This window comes from Crotalus tigris, unplaced genomic scaffold, assembly GCF_016545835.1.
Source record: "Crotalus tigris isolate CLP2741 ecotype Arizona unplaced genomic scaffold, ASM1654583v1 scf7180000018151.1857312, whole genome shotgun sequence".
Classification (NCBI taxonomy): Eukaryota; Metazoa; Chordata; class Lepidosauria; order Squamata; family Viperidae; genus Crotalus; species Crotalus tigris.
In genome coordinates, this window is record NW_024096849.1 from 1,034,948 (window position 1) to 1,059,265 (window position 24,318).

Sequence of the window (24,318 nt, forward strand, 5' to 3'; positions counted from 1 at the left end):
GAATTTTGTTTTCAGTGGTCATTACATTTAAGTGTTTTGAATAAATAAGATAATAATGAAATACATGTATCATGAAGTTTGGGAATAAAGTGATGGGTAGCACCAAAATTTTTCACACAGTTGAGATAATGGGAAAAAGACTGGAAATAAATTATTTGCATCAATATGTCCTGATGACAATTTTAAAGAAAACAAAAAAAGTATTTGCATAAATTGAAGAATTATTTCCTATGTTGTGATTGAGAGGTTATGTGGGGGAGGGGGGCCATAACAACTTCCTTATTGGCTCAAGGGGGCGATTCGTTCAAAAAGGTTAAGAACCACTGTTGTAGTAGATGTGCCTGGTATATATCAAGCCTCTTCTAATCGGTAATTCTGAAGCAGAAGTCAAAGTGATAATAAAGATTTGCAAAAGCTGCTAAAGAAAGAATATGCTTATTGAATCTAAGTACAGGTCGTCCTTGATTTATGATTGGTCATTTAGCAGCTACCTGAAGTTAAGACGGACTACGATAAGGTACTTATAATCTGTATAACCACCACCACCCCGGAGTCATGTGATCACATTTCAGGAACTCAACAACCATACCACGTTTATGGCCAATTGCAGCACCCCACAAAAATCAATACAATTTACATTTTTTGCCAGAAACCAGCATTTACTTCTGGTTCCCAGTGAAAATGGCGACTGAAAACAATGGGTTTGTTTAATGACGGTGGCATTCATTTTACAACCCCCATGTTCACTTAACAACCACTGTAAAAAAAGATCAGTCATAGTCATTTGATGAGCCCGTTAATAAAGGGCACAATTTATGACTGGCTCAATTCTGGCTATAAGTCAAGAACCATCGATGGAACCAAAGCTTCCCTCAGGAGTTCAGGGTCTCCACTGTCCTCTCCCCAATGAACTCAACAGCTGGACCTTGGAGGAGGCAGCATCCAATCCAAACACAGAGGAGAATGAACCCCATCCCTTTTGCCACAGCCAGATCACTCAGTTAGGATGGTCAGCAAGGGTAGAAGACCAATCAGAACGGTTCAGCCCAAGTGTGGAGTGGATGCAGCTGGTTTTCAGGATATACTTGAGGAATTCCCAGGAATCTGGCAGGCAGTTCTCACATGCCTCACATGGTTTGAAACATCTCTGGTGAGAATACCATTCCCAGTGGCTTCTCTGGACTCCTGAGGGGTTCCAGAACATATAGGCAACAGAAAAGGCAATGGAGCGATGAGAGTGGGAAGACAAAAAGTGAACACAACTAATCAGAGGAAGGTGCCTGCACTCAGGACGGAACTGCAGCAATAAAACTGAAAGGGAAGCAGATTGTGGATCCACAGCTAGATCCACAGCTATCACTGATCAGCAAATGGGGGTCAGAAACAGACTTTTGCAACAGGCTACACGGATAGTCCTTGACTTACAGCCATTCGTTGTGCAACTGTTCAAAGTTACAACAGCACTGAAAAAACTGGCTTAAACTTCATCTCATACGTGCAATAGTTGCAGCATCTCTAGTCATGTGATAAAAATTTGGGTGCTTGGCACCTGGCATGTCCTCAACTTACAGACCTAATTGGGACAAGAATTTCCATGGCTAAGCAAGGCAGTTGTTAAGTGAGTCCCATCAGATTTTATTACATTTTTTTGCCTTGGTTGTTAAGCAGTTAAGTTAATGTAGACATTAAGGGAATTTGGTTTGCTCTGCTGTCTTTGTTTGTCAGAAGCTGTTTGGGAAAGTTACAAACTGTGATCGCATGAACCCCCTCATCACCACCACTCCCAGAAACAGCGAAGCTGTCATACATACATGACAGTTGCCCAGCGTCTCCATTTTGATTGTATGACCACAGGGATGGTGCAATGGCGGAACAGCCAAAAGTCACTTTTTTCAATGACACTGTAAATCTGCACTAAATAAATGGTTATGTAAGTTGAGGGTCATGTAATCCCAATTTGCGATTTTCCTAGCCAAATTCTTCAAGCAAAATCAATGGGGGAAGTCAGATTCGCTTAATGACTGCATGATGCATTGAACTGTAGTGATTTGTTTAACAACCATGGGAAAAAAATGTCACAAAATTGGGTGCAGCTCTCCCACTAACTGCCCTGCTCAGCAATGGAAATTCTTGTCCCAATTATGGCCGTTAAGTAAAGGGCTACTTGTACTTGGGATCATCTTTAAAAATTGCATGGGCAGGTAAATATGTCAAATATAAAAATTAAATGAACAAATAATTATGGCATGGTATCCTAGGACATATCTTTTGTTTTTTCTACAGTTCTGCTGTGAATGATTAAAGCAGGCAAGCCCAACCCATGGCCTATAGGCCACATGCAGCCCTGGGCAGCAAGTAATGTGGTCCCACAAGATAATAAAAATATTTAAAAAACAAAGAAGGTTGGTATTTATATACATTAACTGTATTATATATTTTATATGCAGCCCAAGACAATTCCCCTTTATTCAATGCAGCCCAAAAGATTGGATAACGGTGGATTAAAGTAACGCAGCCCTCTGGGAAAATAGGAACACTACATGTCAGAGAGATCAAAATCAGCAAAACAATAGAGGGCTGAGGGAACTTGCCTGATTTTTATCACTGTAGTCACATTCTTTGACCACCACAAGTCCTCCTTTTTGACTGGGGTTGCTTTGCGCCACCAGACATTTATTAGTTTGAAGGTGATACAACTGCAAGGAAAAGAAACACAAACACACTGAGAAGAGAACATACGATGTGAACAGAGGTCAAATTCTCAACCACCCTTCCTTAGATTCCTATTATATTCTCTAAGAACAAAAGAGTGAGTAACTAACTACAAGGAAGGAGTAGGGATTTTTCAAAAATAAATTATCATCCAACATTTTCAGCTTTATTTCACTGTGATATATCACTGTGAAGTATTTGTATCATTCTATCATTTATATTTGCCACTATCCTGCTGTGCCAAGAATCAACTTGGTAAAAATTATACAAGATATGCAGGGATATATCTCCCTAAAAGCTATCCAACCACCTTGTGTGGCTACAACTGCATAACTTTCACCATGAAAAACATTACTTCTAGAAGTGGAGACAGTGTAACTTACGAGAAATATTACTATTGGGTGGCTTCAAAACTAACTGGCACAATGACATTTTTTAAAAAATTAAGTACTAGAAGCCAATTTCTATAGAAGGACTTTATAGTGAAAGTATAGCGGTCATAGTGCAGCACAGATAGGATTAAATTTAACACAACCACATAACAAATCATCAGTAGTATTAAGAAGGGAGATGGGATGAAATGGTTAATTATACACAAGCTACACAATCCCAAAGGATTGTTTGGATGCAGGGATGGATAATCAGCAGCACACAGACATCTGTTGACAAAAAAAGTACAAACATATATGGGGACTTGATACAAACATCATTTTTATAGGGCTAAGTACCCAAAACTGATTCTGATACAGTACAACTTGTTTACGAAAAAGTAAAACCGAAACTCCATTTTTATTATTTATCCAACTCTTGCATTCAGCATTTTCTTCCATCATTTCAAATATTGAAGTTAATCAACAGGTGGATTCCTTTTCTGAGGAACAACATTACCTGATCTGAATCAACTTAGACCAGAGGTCCCCAACCTTTTGGGCACCAGGGACCGGTTCTATGGAGAAAGGATTTTCCACGAACCGGGGAGTGCATGGTTTCGTGTGTTGCCTGCATCCCACGGATGGGGCATTGCTTGTTTGTGCGGACCAGTTCCTGGCATGCCGTGGCCCAATGCCGGTCCACGGACCGGGGGTTGGGGACCCCTAATATACTACAAGTAGTCCTCAGCTTACAACCATTTCTTTAGTGCCCATTCAAAATTATGGCACTGAAAAAAGTGACTGAGAATCATTCCAATAACCCGGCCACGTGATTGGCATGTATTTATGACAGTTGCAGTGTCCCAGGGTCATGTGATCCATCTTTTGTGACCTGACAAGCAAAATCAAATATGAAGCTAAGCTCATTTAGCAACCGTGTTACGAACTCAGCTGCATTTATTCACTTAACTGTGGCAAGAAGGATCGTAAAATAGGGCAAAACTCACTTAACAACAGAAATTTAGGGCTCAATTGTGGTCAAGGACTACTGTATATGCTTGGAGATTTCTTCCTCAACAGCACGTCTGCTTTTCCACCTCAGTGTAGCAAGAACACAAAATGATTTAATGATGTCTTCTTAGCCTAAAGCCATTTTAAAGACTTTGCTAATGAGGCCAAAAAATTGTCTTACACAGTCTATGAAACAGGAATTATTATACATAAAAATCTGATTTTTATGCTAAACATGAATTAGCCATCCAATTTATTTTATGAACAGTAGATTCAAAACTAAGGAAAAACAATCCTCTTTCAAAGTTTCTTGCTTTCCCAAAAACATAAGGAACTCAATTAGAGATAACCATGAGCAGTCACAGGGAATTTGATTTCCTTCCCTTTTTTCCCTTGTCCAGAAAAAAAGGCCACTTTGATTCAAATTCAGCCTAAATAAGGAAACAGAAAAAAACCCTTTGTGTTCCAACTCATCCATCAGCGAGAGGACTAAGGGATTCAATGCGCCATGCAGGATAAGAAAAGAGCCTTGTTAGCTAATGGTAGTCAAAAACTAAAGTCTGGTGGCGCGAACAAATTTTATTTATAATCAAGTGCTTGGTGGTTAAAATGTTTTTCCTATAATTTTGTCCTTCATTCAGAGGTCAAACTTGTGTGCAGGATTCTTATTTACAGGTACAGTTACAATTATTCTGTGGAGGTTGAGAACTGCAGAATTCACATGCACAAAAGATTTCAGGCTATCTGAAAAGGTCTTAACCAACTAGAGTCTGTAACATGTTAGTTACTAACTGATGGGGTACCTCTTGCACATACAACCTGCTACCTCCCCAACCACTATTGCTTCATCCCAATATAAATCCTACTTCAGCTTAACCTTTTTGTGCCTCTGATGAACAGAACCACAGTTCAAAAGAGGTTATGTCTTACAATAACATTTGCTAGTCTGAAAAAGGGCTACTCTTTTCTGTTTGCATAATTTTTGTTTGCTTGATTTCTATTAGCTGGTATTTAGAAAACACTTTTAGATTCTTTTACCTGAAAGACTTGGCACGTTAATAATATAGAATTCCCTACAAGATGACAGCCATTAGCTTGACTGATTTAAAATGGATACTTAATAAGCTTAGGGAGGGCAGGCATAGGACTGCTAGGATAGCTGCATAAATACAACTATTGTATTTTGAAACTCTGCTTCTAAATATGAATGGATAGTAGACAAGAAAACAGGAAGGGCTATAATTTTCAGAAATCCACAAATGGGCATTTTAAAAATAAGATGGAGGCTCCTGGACTTCATAATATACTCTGCCTAGAATTTAGATTAAAAAATCATCTCTTTTAGAGCCCAGATGTTGCTAGAAATAAACCACTTTGATTTCTGTTGATTTCTACATAGCTCCTTTATGTGTGTGTGTATGCATGTGTGCGCGCGCGCGCTGTGAAAACCAGATTTAAAAAAAAATATCACCATTGACCATCCAGTTATGATGTAGGGCAGGGGTCTTCATATTTGGCCCTTTTATGACTTGTGGACTTCAATTCCCAGAATTCCTCAGCAGTTGAAGTCCACAAGTCATAAAAGGCCAAGTTTGAAGACCCCTGATGTTAAAAAAAAGGAAGAGGAAGAAGGAGTATTGTGAATGTTCCCCCCCCCCCGAGTCATTTATAAAGGTGGGATAAAAATCAAATGAATCGATAAATGTCTTCTGTTATCAGTGTTTAATGGAGATTATTTGTTAAAGGATCTTGTTGCAACTTCTGTTAAACATGTGTCACATGACTGTGTTCAATCAATGAGTGAGAAGTGTACATTCTCTCTCTCTCTTTCTCTCTCTCTGTGTGTGTGTGTGTGTGTCTGTGTGTGTGTGTATTGTATACGCAGAAATTATAAGGAAGTCTTCATTATCTCCTTGGAATAAAGTTGAGATCTAAATCAAATAAACACAAAAGAAAGTAGTTATTAAAATAAATACATGGGCCTAATTTTAATGGAATAAGGTCAGAAAATTCTCTATGTCAGCAATATCATTGGGCTGATGTTACAGGTAGTCATCCACTTACGACTGGTCGTTTAGCAACCATTCAAAGTTATGACAGACCTACTAGGGTCTATTTACAACCTGGATTCAAAGCGTGCCTGGCTGAGGAATTCTGGGAATTGAAGTCCACAAGTCATAAAAGGGCCAAGTTTGAAGACCCCTGATGTAGGACTTCTCCCTTGCTGTTTTTAGTACAAGCTATAGAAGACATTCAGAAAGATTAAATACTATTTGCCCAAACAGAAACTAAATTACACAACAGACATCTTTATTCCAATTACTGTGGTGTATTACTTATTTCAGAGCTAAATTGCTGCACTGTTCTAATATACTTCCTTTCTCTTCAAATGCCACTTTTAAATGTCCACATTTTTAAGAGCTTGGATTTAAGCAAATCTGAAGAACAGCATCTTACCCTTCCTTGTTGCAGTAATTTTGGTCTTTTCTGTCCTTTATTGAAAAAGATTGGAGGCTGTACCTTGGCATTGGGCCCAGAGATCTGCATCTCTGGATACACATTGTCTAAATACCATTTAAATGATTTGCAGTTTAATTTTTTTCTTAATTCCACACGGTCAGTAATATTTCCATAGTTCCTTGTTCGTAGCTCTGGACGTAAGGCAAAATATTGTTCCTGTTTGAAAAGGATTAAAAATCGCAAAGAGAGGAATTATTATTCCTGTTATGTGAAACTAAGGTCTAAGGACAGGTAGTCCTCACTGAACACTGTTGCTCAGTAAGTGGTTGTAAAGTTTGATGTCATGTGACCGCAGCAACTTACGCGGCAATTCAGTTTAAGCGAATCCTGCATGGTCTCTGGTGTTATGTGCTTGCCCTTTGCAACCTCTTGTATCTTTTCACTGACTTTGTTTGTCAGAAGCCAGCAGTGAAGGTTGCAGAGGCTTATTGTGTGACTGCTGGACGTTGCAAATACTTAGGGACTGGAGGCTAAAGCATATAAGGAAAGGTTGATGCAATTGGGTATGTCTAGTTTAACGAAGAGAAGAACGAGGGGGGACATGATAGCAGTGTTCTGATATCTAAGGGGGCTGCCACAAAGAAGAGGGAGTCAAGCTGTTCTCCAAAGTGCCTGAAGGCAGGACAAGAAGCAACGGAGGGAAACTAATCAAGGAGAGAAACAACCTAGAACTAAGGAGAAACTTCCTGACAGTTAGAACAATTAACCAGTGGAACAGCCTGCCCCCCAAAGCGGTGAATGCTCCAACACTGGAAGTTTTTAAGAAGAAACTGGATAGCCATTTGTCCAAAATGATATAGGGTTTCCTGCCTGAGCAGGGGGTTGGACTAGATGACCTCCAAGGTCCCTTCCAATTCTATTATTATTATTATTACTATAACAGCAAACTGATGGCCAAGCACCTGAATCGTGATTCTATGATTGTGGGGAGGCTACAGGGGCCACAAATAAGAGGATCAGTTTTAAGTCTCCTCATTCAGCCCTGTTGTAACTTCAAACAGTTGCTGAATGAGTGGTCATTAAATGAGGACTACCGGTTAACAATAGCATTAGTGTGTGAGGGGGAGGGGGACAGGGACGACCGACTTCTCTGAGCTATACATTCAAATTCTTCCCCAGCTAAAAATTACAAAATTAAGCTTTATATTGTGTTTCCAACATTATGCCTCTGTGCCCTTCCCATGTGACATGTATCCAAATTTCCAGACAGTCTAATAATCAAAAGCACAAATATCCTGGAAATGGAAGATACAACATTGCTTATTTCCTCCAACAGCATAACATCAACAAATTTTTCAGGAAGGTGGGAACTATTTCTGCATTCTTCTTTTGCCCCCTTCACAGGCGCACTGAGATATATTCCCCCCCCCCACATCACCCAGTAATATATAGTTGTGGCAGCCTTGCCTTGTATTCATCCATCCACACATGTGCGAGGCGTAGAGAATTGTGTGCCATTGTGTCCTGCCCGCCTGGAGACCCATAAGGGCGCCTTTTGCGAAAGATGTGCCCAACTCTGGAGCAAGGGATGATGACAAGTTTGCCTCCACACATCCAAATCTGTTCAGAAATAAAATGACTTAGTAAAATGTTTTTATTGAAGGCAGGTGATATTAGACACAAAACCTAGTTTCTAAAAAGGTCTGCTTATTTGCATTAACTGTACACCTGGACCTTATTAATAGCTGAATGATCTCATTCAGGATGACAACTGTCTTAAAAGCTTAATGTTCAGCCTCAAACTCCTCCAATAACACAGAATGAAAGCAAGGTGTTTTTGAGCACTCTTATACAGACAGTCCTCGACTTACAACATTTGTAGCATCCCCTTGATCATGTGCTCTAAATTTGGGCACTTGACAACTGGTTCATTATTTATAACCGTTGCTGTGTCGTGTGATCATGACTTTTTGCAACCTTCTGACAAACGAAGTCAATGGGAAAGCCACAGTCACTTACCAACCGGGTTACTAACTTATGAAATGCAGTGAGGCAAAAAAAAAGGTTGTAAAATGGGGCAAAAGTCACTTAACAAACATCTCACTTAACAACAGAAATCTTGGGCTCAATTGTGGTCATAAGTCAAGGACTACTTGTATTGTTAAAGCCCTCTATGGCATGGGTCCAAGATGTCTCAGGAGCCGTCTTTCTCCAATTGGGTTAGCCTGCCCCACTCGTGCTGGCAGAAGGGCCCTACTGTGAACCCCATCAGCCAAGGAACATCTTACTAAAGGGGGTAAGATCTGCCCCCCCCCTTTAGCCTTCAGGAAAAGCCTTAAAACCTGGTTATGCCAGCTGGCATGACGCCTCACAAGAGAAGCTATTGGCTGGAGGTGGTTTGTGCACTAAGAGAGAGAAGGCAACACCGCCGCCCTGCGTCGTTCCCATGGTTTTCAGCTTCTTTTAAACTTTTGTAATTTTAATCTCTTTTTATATTTATAATTGTTTTTATATCTGTATGTTTTATTACGTTGTGAGCGGTTCAGAGACACCTCAAACCATCAGTTGGGCGGCATATAAATTTAATAAATAAATAAATCCCACAATAAATTACCAAGAGGACAGGTGGATCTCTTTTTAGAGTAGCACGTTCTCCCAACATTTGCTTATTTCCCACTAATTGATTTTATTTAAGAATAGGCTTTATATAACGATTTTACAAATTATTTTTCAGCTCAATTTCACTGGGTAACATAATCCACAATATGTCTGGGAACACGGCAAGCAATCAAAGTTTTCTGAATTCATCATCCAATTGTTTTCACTCCACAAATATGTTAAATATCTAAATTCAAGCCCTGTCTTTTTGTAACAAAACCCCCACAAACTATATGTCTCCCAGTTCTTTATAACCGTTATATATAACTGTTTTAAATATAAGATATATTTATATCTTATCTTATATGCAGTATACATAAAACAGATGGTAGCTAGTTAGATAACTAAATAGCAAGATAGCAAGAGACAGGGGGGTTATCGCTTATAACAGTTCTTCCTGCTTTGAGCTAAACAATTTCAATTACAATAATTTCACGTATGCTAGACAAATTTTTTGCTATGTTTACTTCATATAAAGTAATCTCAGAGAAACTACTACTCTAGAATTAGGAGGGCATAAATGCCCTTTTTGGAGGGCATTTTTTTTGGGGGGGAAGCTAATTTCATCTTGTCAGAATCCTTTCTATTTAAAATAAGCAAGTTCACATTGCTGTTGTCTTCAAAGCTGCAGAAAGTGACCACCCAACAATAATGTGCAAACACCTCCTGATTCTGAAGTGGCCTGAATCAACCTTCCAAGAACGAAAAAGAATGCCCACTAGTAAATCACAAAACGAACATACCCGAAATGATATTTCCAGATTTTCCCCTCCCCAGATGTCCATGCCACTGTCATACTGTCCAAGTGCATTGAAATATTCTCTGTCCATCGCAAACAAGCCTCCTGCCATTGTGGGAGACCTAAGATGAAAATGAAATCTTTATCAAAGGCAAGCCCTGACAGAAGTGGAAGTAACGAAGGGGAAACACAGACCTACAAGAATTGGAAGGCAATATTGGAAGAAAAACTCAATGCCTACTTTGGAAGAATGGATACTTAAGGTGTCTAATTTAGCAGAAATGGCGAAAATCTCTGCCTACTTGAAGGACCATTCACAAGAAAGATACATTATGGTTTGGAGAAGATGGACTGATTATATTCAAAAGAAATATGAAACTGAAAAGTACTACCTTGCTTTTGAGTAGATTTTAGATAATTATTAATAGTTTTAATTATATTATTATTTTTGTTTTAATTAGTTAATATTTGATTTGAGGAGTTAAAGTGTGTTATGGTTTTGATTGATAGTATAGTTGGTTTATGTTAATTAGATTATGTTTGTTTATTTGTTACCTTGTAATCAGCTCTGGAAAGTGGTGGAGGGAGGGAAGGGTTGAGGGGTGGGCGGGTTATATTGTAATAAACTTGTAAAACTTTTAATAATAATAATAAAGAATTGGAAGGGAAGATATTTAAATCTAACCAAGTAAGAAAAGCAGCGTTCTCCCATACTTTGCCTGCACTCCCAATTGGACCTGAACATTTAATGGCCCCTGGACATCCAGCCCTTTGGTTGTGCCTGTCCAGCCCATTTGAGACCAATAGGGAATTAAAAATGAAATGTAAATAAGCATGCAGCAGGGGACAGGAGAAGAAACCAAGTCGGGTCTGGCTCTGCGCAGCCACCGTGTGTGCTCCTTCAGATGGCCAACGGTCGTGGGAGGGCATGGAAAGACACTTTCTGCCTCTGCACAGCACTTGCCCCTTGCCTGGAGCAGCCTGAGGAGGTAGTTGTGTTCATTGTATGAAGGGGTCAGGCTCAGCCATCCAGGGTGAACTTAGTCAAGCACGGCTTTGCAGATGAATGGATAGAGCGCAGCCAGGAGCCATTGATTTGGCCCTCTAAGACAGTCCCATTCTCATGTGGGAAAATCCCCCCCCCCCGCTTCTAAATGCTACCTCTAGGATGGCAACAGAGATCAAGGTCTTGTTGCCCTATAAACCTAACAGGTGAAATGAAAGGAGCAGTTGATTGTAATCAAATCAAGAGAGAACAAAGTTTATCGTAACTATTATTTACTGAACAAGACCGTTCTTTAACACGTTAAGGGATTATTCCAGAGCTCTGGCTTCAACTCTTTAGTTAAACTGAAACAGTTTCCCTAAGAATGTACTATAAGTCAGGGGTGTCAAACTCAATTTCATTGAGGGCCGCATCAGCATTGCAGTTGCCCTCAGGGAGCTGCGTGGGTGTGGCCAAGGTAGATGTGGCCTACTGGGTGGGCATGGAGTAGGTGTGGCCTACTGGGTGGGTGTGGCCAGCTCTACATCATTCGCGTCCAGGGTGCCTGTGGGGGCCCGGGCAGGAGTGGGACAGATCTGAGGGTCTTTGGCAGAAGGGGGTGGGACCAGGGCAAGTGCCAAGGCATGGTCCACTGGAAGAGCCTCACTGTTCCTCTCAGGCCATGCGGGGGGTGGGGGGCTTATGGAGCTAAGACTGAATGCGTTTCAGCATAGATGGCCACCACAAAATTGTACATTGGCTCCTGGCCGGCCTGAGCCAGGGCCAAGGCAGTGGGGGCCGTTTCCTCACTGTTTCCAGGATAGCTTCGCGGGCCACATGAAACCACTTCACAGGCCGCATCCGGCCCCAGGCTTGTGTTTGACATGTCTGCTATAAGTGGATATTAATAATGAATATGTATTTATGAATAAATATTGAATGTACTGGCTTTGTCTTCCCTCCAGACTCCATTTTAAAATTCCATATAGGATTAAATGTCTCCAGTTTGGCATGACACAGTTACGGTATTTTTAATCTAACCCCTTTGGTTGAAGGAAGCCCTAAAACCCCTTTTCAGGTTTTAAGTGAAGCCGTTCACCCCTTTAGAGGGCGGCGTTTGAAACCGGGATGTCTCACTTGATGGGAGCAGTGGCTTGTTCGGGTCCTTCCATCTCCAACAAAGGAACGAGATCCCACTTAAAGTGAAGGCCCCAGTTGAACCCTCCGCGGACAACGGGAGAAGAGCTGTAAGTCAGGGTGTCTGCGCTGATGATATCAATCACGGGACACACAACTGTCCTGCGGGATTCCTGGATGGGTGTCAGCAAGGGCTGCAACCACATCTCATTCACTTCACAATGGCTGTCCAGAAACACAAGCACTTTTCCTGAGAAAGTGAAAGCAGAAGAGACATAGGAGATACAGAATAACAGAATAACAAAAGTTGGAAGGGACCTTGGAGGTCTTCTAGTCCAACTCCACCCCAAGCAGGAGACCCTATACCAGGGGTAGACCACCTTGGCTCTTTTATGACTCGTGGACTTCAACTCCCAGAATTCCTGAGCCAGCATGGCTCAGCTTGGAAACCTCTCCCTTTCCCCTCAGCATGGCTGGCTCAGAAATTCTGGGAGTTAAAGTCCACGAGTCATAAAAGGGCCAAGGTTGCCTACCCCTGAGCTATGCCATTCCAGACAAGTGGTTGTCCAATCTCTTCTTAAAAAATTCCAATGTTGGAGCACCCACTACTTCTGGAGGCAAGTCGTTCCGCTGAATTGTTCTGATAGGGACTTCCTCCTTAGTTCTAGGTTATCTCTCTCCTTGATGAGTTTCCATCCTTGCTTCTTGTTCAACAAGAGACAAGAAGACAAGAGACTAACCCAAAGCTCTCCTAAGAACACCATTATCTCAAGAATCTTCATTTACATTATGACATTTATAACCTGCACGTTTCAGTGTAAGAGAAATTGGGAATTAACACAGAGAGTAACTAACAGGAAAAGGAACAGCGGGAGGAAAAAAACCCCTCAAAATTAATGGGAAATTTAACTGGAAAGTATTGAGTGAACTTGTTTTGTTTTTCAAAGGTAGAAAAGCATACACAAGAGATCTTGTGGGTATGGTTCCAGAATACTGCAATAAAGTGAGGTTGGGGTTTCCCAGTGCATATAAAAGTTGTATTTATATTATACTATAGTTTATTGTGTGCAATATCATTATGTCTAAAATAAGGTACATAGCTTAATTAAAAAATACTTTATTGCTAAAAACTAAATTTGAGCTTCAGTAGTCTTTTTGTTGATGGAGGTCTTATAAAAAATGCATTATCAGTGAGTCCAATACAACAAGGTATGCCTGTGTTTCTAAATATTTTACTTTTTGTGGAAATTATTAGATCCAAACTAACATCACTGCTGTGATTTCAACATACAGTATTTAAATGACGGCCGCAGTGCCCCAGGGTCATAGGATCCCCTTTTGTGACCTTCTGAGAAGCCAAGCCAATGGGGAAACAAGATTCACTTAAGAACAATGCTGCTGACTTAACAACTGAAGTGATTCACTTAACAACTGTGGCAAGAAAGGTCATAATATGGGGCAAAAATCTCTTATGTGTTTCAACTAGCCACAGAAATTTTGGGCTCAATTGTGGTTCTAAATCAAGGACTACCTGTATGATATTTCTACAGGTTTATGTAAACAACCATCAATTTACTGCATTGATAAACCTCACTATTCTCAATAATTCAATTTAGGAAGGGCTGAAATACATACCACAAGGATATAACACTACTCCTTAAAGCCACAAGGTTGGTGCATTGTCTGCATTAGTGCTGGATGTTACCTGTAGCATGGGAAGCTCCAACCATTCTCCCTCGAATTAGCCCTTCGCGATTTTCATTTCTTACTAGTTTCACCTTATTTGGAAGATCTTTTGTTAAATATATGTCCAAGTCTTCTTTTAAATCAGCTACAACAGGAGAAGGAAAGGTTTTTAAAAAATATTTTAGTCATCCTAAACCTTTCCAGCTACTTCTCACATTTCTTCTATTTTAAAAGGCTGGCAAAACAAACTTGAAACGAAACCCAACAGCTGTGGCAATTGTTAAGTGTTCTTCCTTGTGGAAGGAAATGGGATCGCCGACTAATCCTAGTGACACGTCTCTTCTCTAATAAAGACTGGAATTTAGAAGGGTATGTCGGTATCCAGGGCATAATTAGAAATGCAAGGGAACAGAGAATCAATCAGACTACCATTTAATGGACAGAATTCCATTTCTGGAAGCAGCTTGTGTCACCCATGCTGTGTGTATCCTTAAGGCCTTCTCTGCAAAAGAATTCTCTAGTATAGGGTGGTGTGCAAAACATTTGAGACATTTTGCACTTGAAAAGCTGTGTCAAGTTTGAAATGCTCTGTTCATAATGGAACAGCTGCCGTGAACGTTCCACAAGTGTTTTGAACTTAAAATGCTTCTCTTGTGTGTTCAATACACCTGTTTCAAAGAGATCTACTGGGCTCAAAATACTTCCATAATAGCTGGAACCCTGTCAAAATGTTTCCAATAATGCTGGAACAACCTGTTTCAAATACCAAATCACTGCTCAAAATTTGAAATACTTAATAGTATTGTTCTCATGGTACTTATTCCAGAGAGCTGAGATTGAGGCAATAAAACCTACAGCAGAATCATATTTTAATCCAATTGGTCCTAGAGCTGAATTGGCAATCTTCTTGTGCATAGAGGTCATGCCATATACACCAAGAATGGTGAAGCCATCATCAAAATGACTATCTAAGGAGGTGGATAGCCCTCTGTTTTGTGGGTTGGGAAAATATATTTCTTTTTGGGACCACACTCAGATGATGTGGGCCACAAACCAAAAACCCCTACCCCAAAATCTAAGAATCTCTTACCTAATTCACTTCTATCATCCACCAAAATAATTTCATGGAGAAGATGCGATGGTGTTCGATCCAGAACACTATGAACGGTCCGAAGCAAGGCAGAGAAAGCTTCATTATAGAAGCAAATTATAATACTAGCAGAGGGCAGGTCATGAGGATATATTTTTTCTTTGCACCTGGAGAAGGAAAAAGGCCTATATTATCGTATTATTTTCACTTCACTTTCCCTATCCGCCATAAAGTCATTTGGCTCTTGGAACAAAATGTTTAATTTTTGATGAATCTAGGACAGCTTACTTTCTGTCCCTCGTATCTGGCACGTCTCTGTGATATCCCAATCGGTTGCTGATGAGCACATTGAAAGCATGCTTCTGATAGCCCAAATCTCTCACTTCCTGATCCTGTTCATTGAAAATCATACCTGAAACAGAGGAGCCACTGATTCTGTTAATATACTGCCAATAATCATTTTCTAAAATATCCCCTTAATCTCAAAAATTCCACTAAGGATGTTTCCCCAAACAAGCTACTCTTCCTACAATGGTTTTGGTAATCTGTCTTGAAACTCAAGAAAATCGGCAGGTAAAATATGTAAACACACAGAGGTCATCATAAATTCCTGGCATGAGCAATCATGCTATAATATCTGTAACAATATTATGATATTGTAGCTCTATTTTTCACTCTTTGCATTAAAAGCCGTAATGTGTCTGTCTTTAATTTGGTCTGGCTTAATGCGAAGTGTGAACCCTACCACTTATATATCATTGGATTGATTGATTGCCCATCTTCATTATTTTTACAAATGACTCGTGACTGCAAACATATCCAACACACCTTCCTCCTCCTATTGTCCTCACAACCAGAACCCCATGAGGTGAGTTAGCTGAGAAAGAGGGACTGGCCCAAGGTCACCCTACTGGCTTTCATGGCTATGGCAAAACTTGAACTCACCGTCTCTTGCTTTCTAGCCTGGTGCCTTAATTAGATCAAACTGGCTCTCGTGCCAATGTGTTAAAATGGCTGCTAATTCATCAAATTAGCTTAAACCAAATTCTTCCTCTTACAATATCTGAATCCATAGGAACCATTTAGCCCAGACATGTCAAACACAAGGCTCGGGGGCCGGATGCGACCCACAAAGTGGTTTCATGTGGCCCGCAAAGCCATCCTGAAAACAGTGAGGGAACAGCCCCCTCTGCCTGGGCCCTGGCCCAGGCCAGCTGGGACCAAATGGACAGAATTCAGTCTTAGTTCCATAAGCCCCACCCCCCTGCATGGCCTGAGAAGAATAGTGAGGCTCTTCCGGTGGACTATGCCTTGGCACTTGCCCTGGTCCAATCCCCTCCTGCCAGAGACCGTCAGATCTACCCCACTCCTGCCCAGGCCCCCACAGGCACCCTTGACGCGAACGATGTAGAGCTGGCCATGCCCACCCAGTAGGGCACACCCACTCCATCCACGTCCACCCAATAGGACGCACCTAACTTGGCCACACCCACCCGGCCCCAAGGGCAACCGCAATGCTGATGCGGCCGTCAATGAAATTGAGTTTGACACCCCTGATTTAGGCAGTCAACATCTCTCCAATGGCCTCTGTCAGGCTTTCAAACTATTCAAAACTCAACTGCCTGGTCTTCCCCCATATGGAAATAACATGTAGTTATTTAGCGTTCTATCCCTCCAACGTACCCATTTCAGGGGAAAACTCTGCATCGCTCTTGAGGAGATCCTGAGCAGCATTTCCTAAGGGATTCCTGATCTTGCCATATCTGGGCTTAGATTCCTGCATTTGTCCTGGTCCATTCACAAGCTGGGGATGGAATCTTCTGGAGAAGGGCTTCTGGGGTTCAAGCCCCTTGATGGGCACATTTTTAAAAGACTGGGTCTCTTCGCTGAAATTAAAATAAACAAACAGCAGAACTGTCCAGGTTACGGACGTAAAGAGACAGCCATAGCAAAAATAGCGAAGTGTGACACTTCCCATTGTAATCCTAGCATTGTTGTTGGCACATTTTCAATCCCCTAGAAGAAAATCGAAAGGAACAAAAAGTAAGTACAGAGATTCTTTACTATTGTATATTAACAGTTGGCCTTTCTGAGACAATTCCAGATTAATTTTACATTATAATTACCTCAAAGTGAGGCTGCATTTTCTTTTCACATAAATGTAACCAAAAAACCCCAGCAGCAAACATTGTAAATTATATAATATCTTTAAAATCTATAACACTAATATGGCACTAAGGGAGGCATTTAATATGATCTAGAGTTAAGTAGAATTCTATAAAGATTACATTTTCAATTTATCAAGTATGTAAATATCTCCATTTGGTCTCGTAGACTCATGATGTTTCCCTGCAAATTGCAGGATGTAAATTAAAAGATTAGGAATTCTCATATTTTATCAAAAGCTCTCATCTAATTTTTTCCCCCATTTTTCAACTCCAAGACTGTGCTGGACTATAATTCGCCGTATTTTTAAATGATTGATTACTGGAAGTTTAATTCATAATATATTAAAAACCAATATAACTAGAAGGTTTAAAGATTTACTGCTTGAAGTATTTGTCACTTAGGTCAAGTAACAACTAATTTTTAACAGAAAAGATATTTTTAGCAAAAGCTTAAAACCAACAGTGTTAGTTCTATCTTCTCCTTTATAAAAACCTGAGATACACATAGTGTGTATTATGAGATTCTAATATAGGAATAAGTCCTCAAAATACAGTAGGAGAATACTGTAGGTGGGGAAAAGGGGTCTCAAAAATCAGATTAAACTTGAGTGAAATCTATATAATCTATAGAGTGGTTAAAACTGCAAACAAAAATTTTCTAAACTCTTGACATAATTTATATTCAATGTCCTCTTTCTTACCGGTTTATAGATCTCTACTAACATTAGCAATTATATACATGTGAGTTATTCTTTTGAAATTCACAATACTTTCTCTCTCAAACTCAAAGCACACAATCAGTATTCATTTTACATTAAAAGTTTCTATAACTAGTCCTGCATCAAACACAACAAACCCACAGGGGGAATATTTAAATACACAAAAATAGCCTCTTTGAATCAGTCATATGACCCAGTTCTTGAATAATACCTTTGCCTATATAAAATCCCTGAATACTTCAAAGATTATTATGCATTTTCCTAATCTTAAATATCTGTGATTCATGTAAAATGAACTCAATGGTCTTGTAACATAGGACAGGGAGAAGAGAACTTATGAAGCATTTCTCTGCAGGATCTGGAACATTCTAAAAAATATTGGAAAAAATAGTTCTCAGCTGGTATAACTCTTTGCTCCTATTCACCGAAGCACCGATCTTTTATTCAGCGTTCCATGTTAGTCTTAAAAAATGTAGCTCTTTAAAGTTTCAAAAATTAATGCAACTCCTAAATCAAAGTCAATGGGGTGGCGAGGTGGCGCAGCAGTTAGAGTGCAGTACTGCAGGCCACTTTAGCTGACTGTGTTCAGCAGGTCAGCGGTTCAAATCTCACCGGCTCAAGGTTGACTCAGCCTTCCATCCTTCCGGGGTAGGTAAAATGAGGACCCAGATTGTTGGGGGCAATGTAAATATATATATATATACATTGTTTACTGGTGTACACCGCTTAGAGAGTGCTTGCACTTAAAGCGGTATATAAGTCAAATAAATAAATAAATGGGGAAATCATAATCAGTCACATGATGTTGTGCCTAATAACTATGGATGTGTCACTTATTGAGTGCAGTTGGAACCAATGTAGTAAGCTGGTGCTAACACAAGACAATTCACGTGTTGTTTAGCACAGGTAGTCTTCACGCACCACAGCTGGCCACAACTCTGTTGCTAAGCTTTTGCAGGTAGTCTTCAACTTTTATAACCACAATAGAGATCAGAATTTTCATTGTTACGTTCTTAAGTCAGTCGCATTCAATTTTACAATGCAGTCAAGCACCACCTATTTATGTTCTGGAGTATTTCTTCCAAATCAATTTTAAAATGTGCACAACTATATTTGTGGTGCCCTACTGTTCTAAAACTTTAACAATCTCTGTGTGAGAAGGCATAAACTTTAATATTGTTTGGAGCGAGCTAGAAAAGTCATTTACAGCAGAGTAATCATCAATTAATGGATGGTGAAATTTCTCAAAATTGTAAGAATCCCCATTTAATCTGATCCATAAAAAAGGCTTATATTATTCCTTCATACAGAAGAAACCCTGATTATCTGCATGTTTGGCAAAATCCTTAGTTGCAGAGGAAGTACCTGGACCATTTGACTTATTAATAAGTTCAAATTCCCAATGAGGTCCCACATTTTCAAAATGCTATGTAGCTAGATTTCTTCTCTCACATATCTTAATCTTACCCCTCTTTTATAAACAAGATGTCTCATGGTTCGCATTCCTCAAATCTATTTAGGAATCACAAATCATTCTTTATTTTTTATTTTAGGTAGGTAGGTAGGTAGGTAGGTAGGTAGGTAGGTAGGTAGGTAGGTAGGTAGATGATAGACAGACAGACAGATCTGGGCCCAGCTGCATTTGGTAGCTCTTCCATCGGCTCCAGCCTCCCTGGAGGAACAAACCAGTTATCATACCTCAATATCATGTTGCCATGTTTGCCATGTTGAAGGACTGTTACAAAGATGAGGAAGCAAAGCTATTTTACGAAGCACCTGAAGGCAGGACAAGAAACAATGGATGGAAACTATTCAAGGAGAGAAACAACCTAGAACTAAGGAGGCATTTCCTGACAGTGAGAACAATCAACCAGTGGAACAGCTTGCCTTCAGAGGTTGTGGGTGCTCCATCGCTGGAGGCTTCCAAGAAGAGACTGGACAGCCACTTGTCTGAAATGGTATTAAGGTCTGCTCGAGCAGGGAGTTGGACTGGATGACCTCCAAGATCCCTTCCAACACTGTTATTCTATGCTATTCTAATGTCAGGCCACAAAAGGAGATGAAGATGATCTAATGAAGCTTTGTCATTCTCTAAGTGAACTTCAACAGGAAAAAAGGTCAATGCTCAGACAGAATGTGGAAATTACTAAAGCACAGAAACCACAGGAGGCAGCAAAGCTTTCTGCTCCAGGGGAAAAAAATCCCGTGGGATATTTAACTCCTACCCTCCTCTAATCTTTGAAATGACAATCAGCATAAAGAAACTCACATAGCTTGGGCATTTGATATATAGTTTGCCAATTTTGCTTGGCATTTTTGAAGGAAACAGCACCAGGGGAAGACAATAGATTGGATGGATGGAATCAGGGAGCTCACTAGTATACACTTGGAAAAGTTACAGATTTTGTTCTGAAGTTGGGTCCCAATATCAGATATCTTCCCACACAATCACCAGACATCAACCCAACTCAGCAGCGTTTAAGCAGCTGACCCTTTAGCACCTTAGACTCTTACTTTAGCTGCCAACATTTCTCAGTAATGTCTTTTTAATCAAAATCTCAAATAAATAGCTAAGCTGTTCCTACTCTACTCAAACCATATTCATACATATATTTATTAACCAGTTCCTGCTGGGTCATTGTTTCAGAGGAATTTCCTTACCTAAACAAAAACACAGAATAACACTGACAGGGGAAAAAAAGCAGGAGTAACTTCCAGCTTCTCCATTGACTTTCCTTATGGGAAGCTAGCAGAGAACATTGAAAGTAGCAGCACTCAAGTGGCCATAACTTCACCAAATTTTAATCCCACGGGAATAATGGATAATGATAATAATGGATTCCAAAATTCAGATGAATTCTGTAAGTTGTTAGCCCATTACAGATACATTGATTCTCACCCAATTGAAGATTACAAACAGGACTACAAGGAGTGTTTTAGTGTATATAGATTATGACTTGTATTTAACACGTATTTCCTTTGTGGAACCTAACCATTCCATATTCTTTTTATTTGTAATCTCCACAACAGAAATAATTTGAATTGATTTGCTATTCCTCAAAGATCATTTAAGCATTAATTCTTGTGTATTTCATGGAAGACTGCAAAGAAATTACTGTATGATAAAACCATCAAAAGTAGTTTATTGATAATATCAGCACATTCTTTAGTGCATGTATATACCTAAGAACATGAGTCTCGAGTTTATATTCCCATGAAGACATATGAATCTATCACCTTGTATTTTTCTATTATGCTGTTAACTTGACTTATTTTCCTGGAACTAGACCGATATCATTCACTCAAGGAAAAAATTATGTCAAATATTTGTAAACCAACTTAAAGCTGGTTCTGACAAGCACACCAAGACTGGATTTTCCATTCTACAAGTTATTTAATCCCACAGTTTTAAACTTGTTATCACATTCATGCAACTTCGACCAATTTCACAAACTTGAAATTTTTATGGCTGTTTGAGGAACATGATTTCGAAACATCAATTTGTTATGAATCAAATGGAAAGAAAATATATCTAAAATCAGGTAATAGCTTCAAAGCAATTCAGTCCCTGACTGGTTGTATTCATTTTATAATATATCCATCATGTTCCACAACAGGTTACTCATTCAATCCCCATTTAAATATCTCCAGCAAAAAGAACAGCATTACTTAAAGAAGGCTGTTCTGCTCTTACCGACAGCAACTTCTGCCTAATATTCAGCTGTCAATCTTTCTTTTAATTTCAGCTACCAGTAGTTCTCCTCCTTTCTTCGGTCTCAATAGAGAACACATTCACTTAAGCACTCTGCAGGCACCAGCCTTTTAGATCTTTGTAGACATCTCTCCCCTGAGGCTTTTCTTCTGCAACAGAAACATACTCAGATCCTTGACCCATTCCTCACACAATCTGGCTTCCAGCCTCCTTAACTCTCTGGGTGCTCTGAAACAGTTCCTTTCAAAGAGCAATGCCCGAACAATATGCCCTGAGCTGAAACCAACGCAGAGCATAATGAAACCATTACCTCCACTGATCTGGATGCAATTCTTCTGCCAATGCCTTGTAATAAATACTGCACTGGCTTTTTGAGTCACTGCATCACTCTTTCATAACATTTCACCGGATGATCGCCTAAGACTCTTAAATCCTCTCGCAAGTCCTACCTCCAAAACAAATTTAGTCAACTAATCATTTGCAAGGCTAATCATTTCAGGTATTTTCATTTAAACAGGACTAAGGCATCTTCTTTCCAGTTTAAACAGAAACGCAGCTCTGTATATCAAAGTGCAAATGCAAACAGAACCCTGACTGCTTCCAAAAGCCTGCAATTTGTCCCTCTCTTTCAGAAGCATTATGAGAAGACCCGGCTCTTTGGAAAAGGCTCTGATGCTGGGAAAGGTGGGAGCCCAACAGAAAGGAGTGACCATCAGGGATTTGAATGGACTCAGTTGCAGCAGCGATGGATGCATTAGTAGAAGACCTGAAAGACCAGGTTAGGGGCGAATCTTCCTGGTAAAAACCTACTTATGTGGTTGCTCAAAGTCAACCCCGATTTGATGGCACACACTTAAATCAATCCACGCGGACGGTATGCAGGAAGATGATGAAAAGGACACAGATAGTAAGTCCGGATAGTCTCTTGAAGTACACTTTGAGTCACAGACACACACATGCATGCATGCATGCACACACACATGCATGCACACCACAAACAAACCAGGTTTTTGAAATGCAGCTCTCTTTTGCTAAGTTTCCCAGGAGTTCCCCCTCCCCTCCCCCGACACGGCCCACCCGTTTCCCCCCCTTTGGCCTGACCAGACCCGAACGGCCTGCTGATCCGGGAGCCCAGCAGCCGTCCGCCTCCGAGACCCTCGGGCCGTCTGCCGTGCGGGGAGGGAGAGGAGGGCCAGGCAGATCAGCTGCTCACCTGGGGCAAGGACGGGGGGGGGCTCGGCGCCCTCTCTCCCTCCCTCCCCCCTTCCCTCCGGAGGAGGAGGAGGAGCAGAGGCGGCGTGGCAAGGGAGAGGGGAAGCCGTCCGGGCCGGCCCCAGTAGCCCCTCCGAGCCTCGCCCGGCCCTGCCGTTGGGCCAAGTGACCCGCGGAGGTCGTTTCGTCCTCCCACCAATAAGAGGCGCTGCGGGGATTTGTTTCACCTCCCCCCTCCCAGGCCCGAGCTGGTTCCGCAGCCCTCACCGCCGCTTTTCCCCGAGCCGCCGTCTCCGGAGAGAACGCCGCGACTCCTCTTTCTCCGTCTCTGCTTCGCACTCACCCGTGTGGCCACGTCGGTGCGGAAGGCGGCGGAGGCGGCGGCGCGCCTCGAGAAGCATCCTGAGCGCCTCTCACGGCGCCGCGACGACCCCTCGCTGCTACGGAGGGGGGAGCGTGAGCCAAAAACAATCAGCGAGCCAGGGGGCGTGGCTTGTGCGGAGGCCTGAGGAATTCTGGGGGTTGAAGTCTACCCATCTTCGAATGGGTCAAACTAACTCTACCTAGTTGACCAGATCATGCTGTGTGGTTAAATAAGTGTGGACCTTTTTTTGTGGAAAAGAAAACCAGGGAAAAAATCCTTCCAGTTATGGGTTGCAACCTATGGCAATTGCCTTTTGATTCCCCTTGGGCTAAAAAAAAAAAAGACCTTAAAATAGATATTATGTCTACAACAATGTGAAATCGCAACTGACAGTACTTTAACTGATGTTGGCTTTCTTATGCATTGAGATCTTCTCAAGAACTTAGGACTGATTTATTAATCAAAATTATATGGCTACCTATTTCACGGAAGATTATTGGACAATGTACAACAGTTCAGAATGTTGTTATCCTGATAAAATCGTTGGCCTAGTATGTGTAGATGCAAGCAATGTGGTCTTTTGTAACTAATGGGTGGAAATTTTGTCAATATGCAGTATTATTAGATTTTTTTATCCACCTTTTTATATATAATTCAAAGTAGTGAACATGCCTAATTCTCCTGCTTCCATTTTCCCCACAGCAACAGTCCTCTGAGATGGGTTGGACTGAGAATTAATTGATACCTGGGCAAACCTACTTTTTCCATTGGAATCAACACAATACAATTGGGGAGGTTTTCTCAACTGGACACACACACACCTTTATGAAAAGTCGCTCTCTAAAGTCCACCTTGAATCAATAGTTTGAAATCGGAACAAGAAAAATAGTTCCTCAAACTGTGAGGTTACAACCACTTACTCTATGTTTCGTGGTTTAGCTAGTTTGTTTCTACTGTATTTCATTGTTTGCAGTAGTGGATCTTTCTTAAAAAATGAAATTGCATTAAGATTTTTTGGTGTCAAAATATAGATAATCCTTGACTTACAACCATTTTTTTAGCGACCGTTCAAAATTACAATGGCATTGAAAACAGTGATTTACGAGTGGACTTGCAACATCCCCATGATCACATGATCAAAATTTGGGTGTTTGGCAACTGGCATGTATTTATGACAGTTGCATTGTCCCAAGATCATCATTTGCAACCTTTCTAGCCAGCTTCCAACAAGTGAAATCGATGGGGAAAACCAGATACACTTAATGACCGTATGATTCACTTAACAACTGCACTT

At 40.7% G+C, this 24,318-nt stretch overlaps 1 protein-coding gene across 8 annotated transcripts in view; it reads right to left on the minus strand.

The window, feature by feature from the left end:
* The window catches only part of GALNT11 (polypeptide N-acetylgalactosaminyltransferase 11), a 31,283-nt gene extending 7,405 nt beyond the window's left edge, over positions 1-23,878 (minus strand). Inside the window, exons 1-11 of one of the 8 annotated variants that reach the window (XM_039348390.1) lie at positions 23,004-23,857; positions 16,533-16,865; positions 15,138-15,261; positions 14,850-15,016; positions 13,779-13,904; positions 12,074-12,323; positions 9,956-10,073; positions 8,022-8,174; positions 6,552-6,770; positions 2,592-2,696; positions 1,812-1,909 (exon numbers count right to left, since the gene is read on the minus strand). In XM_039348390.1, the coding sequence (XP_039204324.1) occupies positions 1,812-1,909; positions 2,592-2,696; positions 6,552-6,770; positions 8,022-8,174; positions 9,956-10,073; positions 12,074-12,323; positions 13,779-13,904; positions 14,850-15,016; positions 15,138-15,261; positions 16,533-16,827 (1,655 nt within the window). In that variant the 5' untranslated portion in view covers positions 16,828-16,865; positions 23,004-23,857. Of the gene's footprint in view, positions 1-1,811; positions 1,910-2,591; positions 2,697-5,797; positions 6,026-6,551; positions 6,771-8,021; positions 8,175-9,955; positions 10,074-12,073; positions 12,324-12,578; positions 13,905-14,849; positions 15,017-15,137; positions 15,262-16,532; positions 16,866-21,430; positions 22,492-22,661; positions 22,843-22,927; positions 22,946-23,003 lie in introns of those variants that run through there. The other 7 variants (XM_039348384.1, XM_039348389.1, XM_039348387.1 and 4 more) reach the window with 7 other exon arrangements.
* Between the last annotated feature and the right edge of the window lie 440 nt (positions 23,879-24,318).